We start from the raw sequence: 12,201 nt of genomic DNA, 5'->3' as shown, positions 1-12,201 counted from the left end.
TAGGGCTTATATATTGCCAGCATCCTGAAAAATCATACTAGGGCTTATTTTCAGGTTAGGTCTTATTTTCAGGGAAACAGGGTAAGAAGTGGGGGTGAAATAGACAGACCTTAGAAGAAATCAAAACAATGCAGCAAATTTAATTCTTGGTCCCTTTCAGAAACATAAGGGGTGGATGAGTCCCTGTTTTCCTTTTTGAAAACAAGATGGGGGGCAGTGGCGAATTCAGCACAATTGCAGGGGTTATCTCAAAAGTCATTCTTCAGCATGTAGCAAAATTGTTTATTTGTATTATTTATAGGCCACCTTTCTCCACATAGGTCACCCAACGAGGCTCATAACAGTTAAAACTAATTAATAAATAAATCTATATAATGATCACTCTTACAAAACGTTCTGTAGGAAAAAAAACTATATAAAATAATTTAAAATTTGTCAGTTTTAAAACCAAGATACTATAATAAAAAACAAACTTGAAAACAAGTCTGTGTCTTGCACAACTTCCTTCTGCAATTTCTTTCTGTCCTGTCTTTCCTTTCCCAAAAAGAGAAAATGCAAAGATATTTTTTTTAAAAAATATATTAAATTGGAAAAGAGGGTTCTGCTGTTCTCTTTAACAGACGTGACAGCTTTAGTAAACACATACCTTTCTCTGTTTTGATATAACCAGCATAAGATGAAAGCAGCAGCCAAAAGGAAAAAAAATCTGAACACCAAATGCACAAGTAAAGATAGAGGTGTCTTCTATGCAAAAGCTTCAGGCTGGACTTGTCAGCTTACATTAGCTGTTGATGGAAGAAAACGTTTTCGTACAAGCCGCAAAACACTGGAGGGGGGTACACAGAGTCATTCTATGCTTTGCGCTCTTTTTTTTTTTTTTTTTTTAGACTTTGCTTTTTGCATTTGGGAAGGAGGGGGTGATTATAATATAAATGAGTATTGCAAACGCAAAGCAACAATGATGTAAACACAACCTGGAGAGGTTGGAGAGATACAGAAGGAAGGAGGAAGAATTTCTGTAGCTTTCAGGCTCATTCCATATAAATTCATCTGGAAGCGAGAACCATCATGTTTAGGGAAGCTTATAGGAAGGCAAGTGTGCATTGGATAGTGGCCTTGGTGCTATAGAAAGGGCTTGGGCAGATATTTTGTGCCTATGAGGGACAGTCTGTACACCTTCTTCTCTGTGTGATGAAAACAGAAGAATGAAGAGCTCACTGTTTAGTGTTTGTGAAGGAGCCCAACCCAAAAAGTACCATCTGAGGTAAAGGCCTCACTCTGTCTTCAGAAATGACTGGGTCAACATCAAGAACACACACAGAGATACACCAACATCCATGACTTGTGATTTTAACGTACAAAGGGCCCCTGCTTCATTTTCCCCTTGGTACCACCACCACCCTTTGTTCCAAAACAGACAGATGAATTGAACAGCAGATAAAGTGGGGGGGGGGGATTACCATGGCATGCCACTAAGGGGGCTGGATATTTTACAGATTAATACTGCTTTGCCCTCATGCCTTTTTGCACAATTAATGTACAATTATTTCCCATTGTTGTGCAATGTCCACCCCTCATTTCAGAGTATTCAAAGCATGTTGTTTCAAACCTGAAAAATGCAGTGGTTGCTTTTGGATCTATTGTGATAGCTTTTATTTTTTTGGGGGGAGGGATTGGAAATGAACCCCCAACTGTACTTGCAGCATTAAAACTTACACAGAGGACAACTGTTTTACAGAATGGGGTTGCGTTTGTGTTAGGATTTAATGACGCACAATGTAATTCTTCCCCATCCTCCCCACCAGCTGAGGTACTTTTCTGATATTAAAACACGGTAGAGGAAATGGCTGCTTTCACAAATTGTGGTAAACCACAGTTTAGTGTGGTGTGCAGAAGTAGGAGAAAAACAGCAGCAAGCCGCCTCCTCTGTGGTCAAGAAGAGACGTTTGGAAGCTTTGGGGCTTACTGTGGATTGTCCTCTCTTGCAGTGAAGAACTTTGTTTAGCATTCACTATGGTTAATTCGCTTTTTAAAAAAAACAACCCCTGCTTCAAACTATAGTTTTCCTATTCTTGAGATGTTGAGACTTTCTCGTTCTTCACTTGTGTACAAGATGGCAAAATGTTACGAATTGAAAGCAGGTACAAAAGCTTTTGAAGTCATTACGGGGTGGTGCACAAACTCAGGTCTTGCTAAACGTCATTTTTTACTCAGGTAGATTCCCTCCCCCCCCCCCCCCGAAGCACAGTTCTGTGCAAAGAGCTGGCAACTGTGTTTCTTCAAAACTTGGCTTTCAACTCCCGGCATCTGTGCCCATCAGCTGTGCTGGGCGGAAACTCCAGAACTTCAGAGGTTATCATCACCCGCCCTTGGTTTGGTGTGTAAGGTTGACACAACCTTGGAGTACCTCTGCTCAACACTGTCCCGTCTAGCTTGATTTTAAGTGGCAAACTAAATAGATATCCTATTCCTGGAGATGTGCCTACAGTGTTGTCACTTTAGAGGCCAAAACAAGATTACGGTTTCCTCTCTATGATTTGTGTAGCGGTACAAGGAGTTTGGTAAGGGAATGTTTGGAGGGAGAGCACCCTTTGGGGGTGGGTACTGTTTCATAAAAGCATATTTAACATACCAGAATGTGCATCTGACTGGCAGCTTCAGAGAATCACTGTAGACACAGGGTTTAATACGCTGGAGGCAGTATTGTTCCAAGGAGACTTTACTCTGCATAAGCTTAGGTGAATTACTGGGAAGAATGTGGGTGAAAATCCTTTGAGCTGGACGTTGTGACCGCTGACTGTCAGCAAAGCCTCTAGCTCTTATGTCTTTTATCTTCCTGCGTCCTTTGCCAAAGGATCAAAGGGCAAGGTCTGTTGATGTGTTATTCTGCATGCCACACTGAGCAATTTCAGCAACGTGGAGAGGGGGGATTTGCTGCTTGGGTAACAGCCTATCCTCCATACTACTTTACCCAGGCTTCATGCTCTGGAGAGGACACTTCTTGATACAGAGCATGTTACCATAGTCTCTCGAGACTGAAGGATGTCTATGATGATGATGACTGAGCAATTATATATTTTCAGTAAATGAGTCCCTTAATCACAACCTGGATGCCATCAAATAGCACCGTTGTCAAGTTGATTGTCATTTGTATATCAGCTTTCGTAAAATGAATCTCCACTACATGGTGCTGTGCTGCCCATGTGGTGAACTCCTCTTGATTATACTTCTACAGAAGGAAGGCACGATGGAGGATTGTTCGAATAGAGACTGCAAATCTCTGTCTTATGGATGACAGTGCATGGCAGTCACAAATTTATGTAAGATTTAAGTTGTGTCCGGTGTGGATTATTTGGTTCAGCCCCAGTGGGTGGGGAAATCTTAGGAAGGAACCGTGATTCAGGATTTGAGTTGAGAAAGAATGAGAGCACTGGGGAAGTCAGAGTCTGAAGGATTCCCTGAAGGATGATGAAGTCTTTTGTCGTAAAGGCTTCTGGGAGTTTTAGTCCAAGAAAATCTGGGGATCCAGCATTGGGAACCATTGTTTTAGGGCTTTAGAGACTGTATACTTGGAGCTGATTCCTTTAAGTTGTGGATCGCTTACCTTTTGGCTTCAAAGAGAATGGTGCATCCTTCCGTGTTTCTTCGAGCAACTCCTGCTCTATGTATTCTCGAAGGCTTTCACGGCCGGGATCTGATGGTTGTTGTGGGTTTTTCAGGCTCTTTGGCCGTGTTCTGAAGGTTGTTCTCCCTGACGTTTTGCCAGTCTGTGGAAGAACAACCTTCAGAACACGGCCAAAGAGCCCGAAAAACACACAATAACCAAGTCCCACTCTGTTGCTGGTGGAAAAAGCTCAGAGTGTACAAATTGTAGCATCCATTTTGGTACAGTGTGAATATTCTGGAAGTACCACTTTTTGGTTTCACAATGTACACCTGGAGCCTTTTTAATGGTGAAACATATCTGGCTGGCTGCTTATAAAGGCAGAATATGGCAAAATCCCCTTTTTGTGCTGTCTTTGGGATCGCTAAACCCTGCTGCAAATATGTTCACGTTTTCACACAGATCGCGACAGGCTGATATTAAGGAACAACAAGCCTGTTTCTGAGAACACTGGCTGCTGGCAATACAGTATGCTCGTGTAATGGGGCAGAGGTGGGGAATGGCTGCAGAAATAGATCAAGGTTGGTTCGGGTGGAATGAACAAATATCCGTCCTTGGCCCTTAGCATGGAGTTGCTTTATGTGCTGGTAAATCTGGTACAGTATTAGAAGATGGCACATGTACTCCATATAGGGACACTTGGTACAGAGAAAGCAGTAATGACCTTCTTCTTCTTCTTCTTCTTCTTCTTCTTCTTCTTCTTCTTCTTCTTCTTCTTCTTCTTCTTCTTCTTCTTCTTCTAAATATGCAGTTGGATTAAGTAGCATCCTGTAGCTTCTAACTTCTTGCCGTTGGCGTGTACCTCTGGTAGTGGACATAACCCCCTACCCTTTCCTGTGGCCTTTGAAGCTGGGGCGGAAAGACTGCCATTGATTCTAGCGCTCATTTTGAGTCAGGACCAAGTATGGTAGCAAGTCTGCTTGTATTTCCCTAATGTTTATTTGGCTCCCTGAATCTTTGGCTAGAAAATGCATAGTATTGCTGCTGTACAATTCAAAAGATATTTAATAATGCAAACTTCCCTTAGCAGAATAAAATCAATGGAAGGAAAATCAGCCTGGCTCAGTCATGAACTGAAGGTGTTTTTTTTTTAAAGGGCAGAACTAAACTTCGTTCTGAGTAAGCATACATAGGATTGTGCTCTTATTATAACTTGCCTTTGTTTATCTACACCACCCTCTTTTACAAAATGGACATGTCCTCTACCTTTTTTTGACATACACAGTTCTTGTAAACAAATGGCATCATCTTTGCAAACTGTGGTTCGAAAAATGCTCTACATGTAGAGATAGTTACGCTATTTGGGAGTCAGTATTTCAGAATAATTTGGTACAATCCTACAGCCTTTGCTCAGTCAACATGTCAGTATATTAGTAATAACATTTGTCCAGCTGTTTGCGCCATCAGTTCAATTGCACACGTCTCCCTGTGAGCGGAAAACAGAAGCTCTGAAGAAACATATTTTGTTTCTTGCATGGTAGGTCCAGTTTCTTTAGAAAAGATGCTCATTCTGTGTCACACAGAAGAGAATGCTTCTTGTAAAACAGCTTTTGCCATTTGCAGTGTTTATATGTTCTGGTATTAAACATAATCAGAATCTGTTGGCTGATTAATTGGAGGCAGCTTTTTAGACGGTTCATGGACTTAATCCTTTAAGAAATGGCATACCTTCAGACTAACAGATATATGATTTTTCTACCTGCTGTTTACTGTGAGATCTTCATATTTCACAGAAGGAACCTAGATAAATGGTGCATATGGATTCATGTTATTTCACAGCATATGTTGTTATCAGCTTGGTGGGAACCGGTGCCCCTCTCCCCTCCCCCGCCCACATTACCATGAAGCTGTTTACAAGGTTTAGGTTAATTGGATTTCTTAACTACTTCCCAGGGCAGACGTACAGCATGGATGGAGTTCAAGAAGCAGAATGCAGCCTGGATACAAACAGGAGGAAGCGGCTTTACTTAATAATCGGCTAAACACAAAGTGATGGTGCGGGTGGGGAGAGGATGAGGTGGTCTTGGTTGTTATAAAGCAGGTCTCATAGCTGTCTTTTTCTTTTTTTAATGCACCGCTGTGTCAGCATCAAGATTTGTCCTTATATATAATAAGGTCTTTTTGCCTCATCATCTAGAGATAAGGATCAGTTTCAAGATGAGAGGCTTTGAAACGGCCGGGACTTTTCGTGTAGGCTTTCTGAGGTGAAGCTCATGAGTGCGGGCTTACGATGTATTGTGCAGTTTGCTTCAGCAGATGGAGAGGATGGGAAGCTCCTCTCTCCACCTGCTTCTCTGCCTTTGCTCCTTTTTTTTAATGGCACAACATTGCACCCTCCAGGAGTGACGCGTAACTGCAGTGCTCAGCCTGACATGTCTTGTTCTTGATCTTGGGTGGACACCACGCTATCATTCCTATTCAGTCCTCTTTCTCTTTTCTGTTGTTTTCCAGGCTTCTGAAGGCTCAGAGAAGCTCTTCTCACCTGCCGCAACTAAAGGTAAGGCCACTTGGAAGATACACAACGGCCGTGACATTTTTGTTGAGCTTGCTTGTCCATCTGAAAACATCCAGTGGTGGGGTGGGGAGACCTACAAGACGTTTCACTTGTCCAACATTCAGTGGTATGGGGACCTCTGCTGCGTTGGGTTACATGGCCAATGGCACTCTGACACACTGACCCGCAAAACCTAGAATATCAAAAGGAACAGGAAAGGATCTGTTTTCTTTGTGCCCATTAATAATAATTTTGCCTCCATTGGAACCTCCCAAGGAGTGGCTCAGGAAAGATATTCTTCAAGTCCTTCTGAGAGTAATAACATTTCCTCTCATGTAACCAAATATCTTTTCATACTGTTTAACAGACTTTGAGCTTTTATGGACCTCTTTGCCCTCTTCACCTCAATTTGTAAGGCTGTTTCTCATAGTATCAGTGTATTTCTCACCTAGACATATTTTTGTAATCTATTATGAACATCTGTAACTGTAGTTGGATTCGTTAATTAATAATCAAAATGCAGTATTGGGCTTAAAGATCCTGGGGTTTGGGGTGTTGCTCTCTTAACCTGGACCCCGGGGGTCCACGGGGCTTTGAAGCAAAGTAGGGACCCTCCTCTTTCCAGTCCTTTGGTGACCCTCTTAACCTCTCCATCTCTCAGCGTCTCCCAGCCAAAATTTAGTGAGGGTTGTATCTGAGTTTTGGCTTGATTGTTCCGGTGGTTTCAAGACCTGAATATTCAGATCAGAGATTGGGAATTTTTTATTTGTGGGAGGTTCCCGTAATCCTCACGTACACCTCATGAACAATGGTCTTGTTGGATGGTGGATTATGAGAGTTGTATCCCTCCCTCACAAGTAATGACACCAATCAATTCTGATGACTTAAGTTCAATACCACAATTTCCCTTCCTTCCTGTTTCTCTAGTAAGTAATTTTTGAAGGAGAAAGAAAGAGGCTGAAGCACACATAATACAGGCAGGTAGAGATATATGTTTATTCACACAGAGACCCAAGAAGACATGCAGAAATAATTTAGACAGACTTTTTCAAGATCCTGTGTTTTACCCCAATCCTGCTGCTGATTTAACGGTTCTTGTTTTTGTCCAAAGCTGACTTTGTAGGCAGCATTTTCTCATGTCTTTTCTTCTGATTTTACACAAGGCAACAGTTATGGGCTTATAAAGAGGTGGAATGCAAATAAATGGATAATGCAGGCTGGAGGGTCAAGGTTGCAGCGACTCCCAGCTTTATCCTGCCTCGGATTAGCTCTCCATGCTGAATGTTGTAGTGCCTGCTTGCTACTGAGCACAGGTACACAAATGGGCCTTGAATTTACACCAGGTCTGGGGAGGCTAACGTATTATCCCAGAATAACACACACACGTCTTGATAGCAATATCAGTACGTATAGTAAAAGTACATATGATGGGTTTGAACCAGAGACACCATTCTGTCTGCATCCAACTCTGTTCACTTCAGTTGCTTTGTATGTTTTGTTCATAGAATGTGTATTGGGGAGGGGGAGATGAAATGAAGCCGATCCGTAGGCTACGGGCAAAGCCAAGGAGATGTCATAACTAGGCGATAGGCCTGGTTCAAAGAGTCAACAGCCATACACAGCTGTCCTCCCTTCCCCAGCCTTGATCTCTGCCAGTAAACAGGAATAAAGCATAACAAAAAAATAAAGGGCTTTCGTCTGCGCTCCTGACCAGTGGCTGTTGGTTGGCACAAGACGCTGTTTGTCTAGCTTACAGATGTGTCTTCCCTGGTGCAAAGTGAGAGGAGCATTCACTGCTGGGGCCTTTACAAGACATACTCTCTGCAAATAAATCAATGAAGAAGTAAGAAAGGAATGCTTGTCTGGGCATCCAGCTTTCTCACACATTGGTCTCTAAGACATCTTTCTCTTCTCAAATCGTGCATTCAGTCTGAAAGCCAGCCCTTTCGCTCAGGGTAGATGGCTCAGTGACTTATGCATCTGGCTGCAGAGCCAGAGGTTGAGAGTTCAATTCCCCTTTGTGCCTCCGGCAAGGGGAGCCAGCCTGTAGAGCCTTGGGCAAGCTGCACAATCCCAAGGCACCCCCCCAGACGAGAGGAGTAGTAAACAACTTCATAGTATGTACCCGGGAAAACCTGGATAAAGTCACCATAATTCAGTGCTGACTTGGAGGCATGCGATTATTATTATCATTATTTAGATGAGAAGAGCATGTGCAGCTGAATTTGGAACTCCCAAAATGTTAGCAGTTCAGAGTATGAAGGAAAACAATAGGTTTATTGTGGCTTTATCTATTTATGCACACTCACTATGTGTAGAACTCTTCGTTCTTATCCCTACTGTCTTCCTTTCCCAGTTTTGCTGCCTTCCTTCACAGGGGGTCTTTCCATGCATGCTGGGATCCTGATTTTCCAGGATCTCAACTCACATGGCAGAGAACCCATCTGGGTAGTGGAATTCTTCCTGTGCAGATTTGCCACCCTCCACGTGTAGGAAGGCGACAGTGGAGGAGGGCAAGACTATAGCGACCTCTATGTGTGGTGGGTATGGATGATTAGACAATACAGTATATGAGTTGTAGCCTTTCCTTTCCTTTCATTAGTACTCATCCAGAACCCGACGAACCCTAGTCTCGGAGCTACCTCTTAATTCTTGAGAGCTGGTGTAGGGCAATGGATAGACTGTCAAGACACCTTGGTGCAAATGCCTGTGTGGTCTTGAAAATTCACATGATAACGATAAACCGTTCTATGAACATTTCATGTACAGTCGTGCCTCGCTTTATGATTGCCCTGCATTACGACAAAAGCGCATTACGATGGGGGTTTTTTGCTTTGCGATGATGGGTTCCGTGCTTCGGGAACCGATTCTTTGCAAAACGCCGATTTTAAAACAGCTGATTGGCGGTTTCAAAATGGCCGCCGGGTAAACAAAATAGCTCCCCAATGTTTTCTGGGATGGATTCCTCGCAAGACAGGCAGCAAAAACGGCTGCCCTATGGAGGATCTTCGCTGGATGGTGAGTTTTGACCCCATTGGAACGCATTGAAGGGGTTTCAATGCATTTCAGTGTTTTTTTTTACTTTACGATGTTTTCGCTTAATGGCGATTTTCCTGGAACGGATTATCGTCGTTAAGCGAGGCACCCCTGTACCTTGAGAACTCTGTAAGCGTTGCCTTACTCCGGAGTGCCTTGACGGTGCATAACAAACAATACCTTTACCTTTCACCTTTGGGGTTCTACTTTTGAAGGGCTAAAAGAAAGTTGGGGAAACTCAGCCTGCAAAATTATGTTTGGAGGGACTGCACCCTGGTCGTAATAGTACAAGGAGTGCTCTGCATCACCATTCCATCTACTAGCATTCAATGAATTTAATGGATTTCCTTTAGTTGGGACTAAGAATTGGATTTATTCCACAGTATCGATTTGCATGTAGTGCAGATATGCAATTGCATTTATATGCACCCAACCTTAATGGGGAAATAGTGCCTGCGGGTGCCCATTATGGTGAAAGTGTCCTGTAATGTCCGTTCCTATAAACTATCTGTTCCTTTTGTTTTAGGATGTTTAAACAACCTTTATATTAAAGGAATTCTGCCTATTACAGAATTTCTCAATGCTGTGGAGCTGGACGGGTCTCTTTCTCCCCCCCCCCAAACCAGCTCTTTAGAACTCCAGGCACGTTTAACCACAAAACGAAAACCCCGACCTTCCAGCGCAAGCCTTAAAACCTTTGTCAGGCAGAAACTACATTTCCCCAGCAAGCCGCCTATAATTGTCGGCGCTGGAAAAGCCCGGCCACCGCTTGGCCCAGTGGGCTAACAGCTTGCAGCCCGTCCCTTTTCAGATTTCTGTCTTGCATTTTACTGTCTTTTTATTTTGTCTTCCTGGCCGCAGCGTAGCGCCTCGGGCTAGCAAGAGAGGTTTCTTGTTAAGAGGAGACTCTGAGGTTTTGACTAGCATGTCTGATCCAGAAAAGAGACCTTGTTCCGCCAAGATGAGGGCTGCATAATTTTGTTGCCTTAAGGGGGAACTGAGTCTTTTTTTATTATTTCCCCCCCTCTCTCCTTCCTTTCCCCGCTGTGCTAAACTGTCACAGTAAATCATTTTAAAAACTAGAAATGCAAAACCTCCAGAGATAGGGCATGCTGCTTCAAAAAACGGATACCTTATTATTTCAAGAAGGACTTGGGGGCATGGGAGGGTTTGGAAATGGATGGTTCCTTCACCTGGCTCCCGGCAGCGAAATGGAAATGAACGCTGGCCAAGCTGCTCTCAACATGCTCAGCGCTGGGGGAACCTTCCTGTTTTGTCTAGGGAAAAGAGGGCAGGAGTCAAGGGGCCCTGGCTTCACCCCAGCTGCTCCCTGCGGTTTGACCCTCTTGCATCTGCATCGCCTGCCTTCCTCTCCCGCTTCTTCCTGTGGCCTTCCTTCGAGGCATGGAATCCGTCAGGGAAGTGAAATGTTTTATGAGACAACCAGTAGCTGGCGATGGCTAATTAGATTTTCTTTGGTCCAGAAGTGGGTGGCTCTCTCTGGATCTCAGTTACAGAAAGGAAAAGTCACCCGAAGAATCAAACAAAAATACAGGTAGTGCCTTGCCAAATAGCAGCTGTTTTAAGTGTTTCATCAGAAAGTAAAAAAAAGGCTTAAGTAGGATCCGTGGCTTTCTGGCATGCCTTGTAACTGTGCCAGTACCATGCCAGCTCTGATTGCGACATATTCACGAAAGAAATGGGTGGGTAGGATTGGCGAGGCTCTTTTATGTGGGAGCTAGTAAGAGGCAGTGTGGTGCAGTGGCTAGTGTTGGATTTGGACAGCCAGAGTGCTGCGAATCTTTTTGAAGGTGACCTTCAGCTGGGCACAACTGCTCGGTGTGACCCACGTCAGAAGGTTGCGGTGGTGAGGATAAAAATTAGAGTAAGAGGAAAAAACAGAACAAAAATGTAGTAGATCAGCTGCTTCCAGGAAGTTTACAAGCAGCTGGTGGTAGAACGCAAGACGACCAACTGATGCTCCCGAAATGGTGGTATTCAGAAGGGGTTCCATATATGGAGGTTCCCTATTAGGAATAGCTGACTGGATAGTTCAGTGGTTTAGGTCTCTGGCTGCGGAGCCAGAGGTTGGGAGTTCAATTCCCCCACTGGGCCTCCTGGGCGAAGAGCCAGCCTGGGTAGCCTTGGGCAAGCTGCACAGTCCCAGGGCTCACCTGGAAGACAGGAATGGTAAACCACTTCTGAATCTTCTTTATCTGAAAAACACTGAAGAGGGTTGCTAGAAGACAGAATTGACTTGATGGCACATGATGATGGTGATGATGATGATGATGATGATGATGATGATGATGATGATGATGATGATGATGATGATGATGATGATGATCTCAAGAATTGGAAGTTTCCTACTCGGACTGAACATTTCATGTACATGGAGGTTCCATATGCCACGTGCAATGAAAACTACTGCCTTGTGGCAGAAATTTTCCCTAACACTGTTGTGTGTCCTGTTCATATCGTGAGACTGGACAGCAAGTCACATAAGGTTATAAAGACTCAGTTGCCCTGCAGGCCTTCTCCTCTGCCCTCACACAGAAATTCCTTCCTCATTCATTCAGCTGCTCACGCAACCGATCCTGCTCTGTCTTAGGGCCTGATGGAAAATTCATAAGGCACCCAGCGAGGTCAATTTTCAATCAGTGCCGTTTGTCTCATGTCAGTAAAGCTCAACTTACATGGGCAAGAAATGTCATTGCGACAGCAGCTGATGGAGAGGAACAATTTATAGCTTTAATATCAACAGCAATCTAGTATTGTCTGAGACAAACTGGCAATATCAAACTTCTCGGCGACTTAACCCAGCCGTCGCCAGCTGAATATTTCCGCCACAAAGACAGTTACATAGACTTCCTTTGTAATATCGGGGTGAAAAGTTGAGTTGTAAACATTTCTAAGCTCTCTGGTGGGTGTCGGTCTGTTATTTTAAGGTTATTGGGGTGCGCCGTTACATTTTCTGTCACTGGGGTTAAAATAAATAGAAGCAATA

The 12,201-nt window shown here is 43.7% G+C and overlaps 1 protein-coding gene across 29 annotated transcripts in view; it reads left to right on the top strand.

Moving 5' to 3' along the window:
* Positions 1-12,201, top strand: part of FBRSL1 (fibrosin like 1) — a 724,755-nt gene that overhangs the window by 637,320 nt on the left and 75,234 nt on the right. For all 29 annotated transcript variants that reach the window (XM_072983658.2, XM_072983645.2, XM_072983642.2 and 26 more), the window contains one exon: positions 6,116-6,161. In XM_072983658.2, the coding sequence (XP_072839759.1) occupies positions 6,116-6,161 (46 nt within the window). The remainder of the gene's footprint in view (positions 1-6,115; positions 6,162-12,201) is intronic.

Source organism: Pogona vitticeps, chromosome 14 (genome assembly GCF_051106095.1).
Source record: "Pogona vitticeps strain Pit_001003342236 chromosome 14, PviZW2.1, whole genome shotgun sequence".
Taxonomy (NCBI): domain Eukaryota; kingdom Metazoa; phylum Chordata; class Lepidosauria; order Squamata; family Agamidae; genus Pogona; species Pogona vitticeps.
The sequence above is the reverse complement of the archived record's forward strand: the minus strand, read 5'-3'. Positions and strand labels throughout refer to the sequence as shown.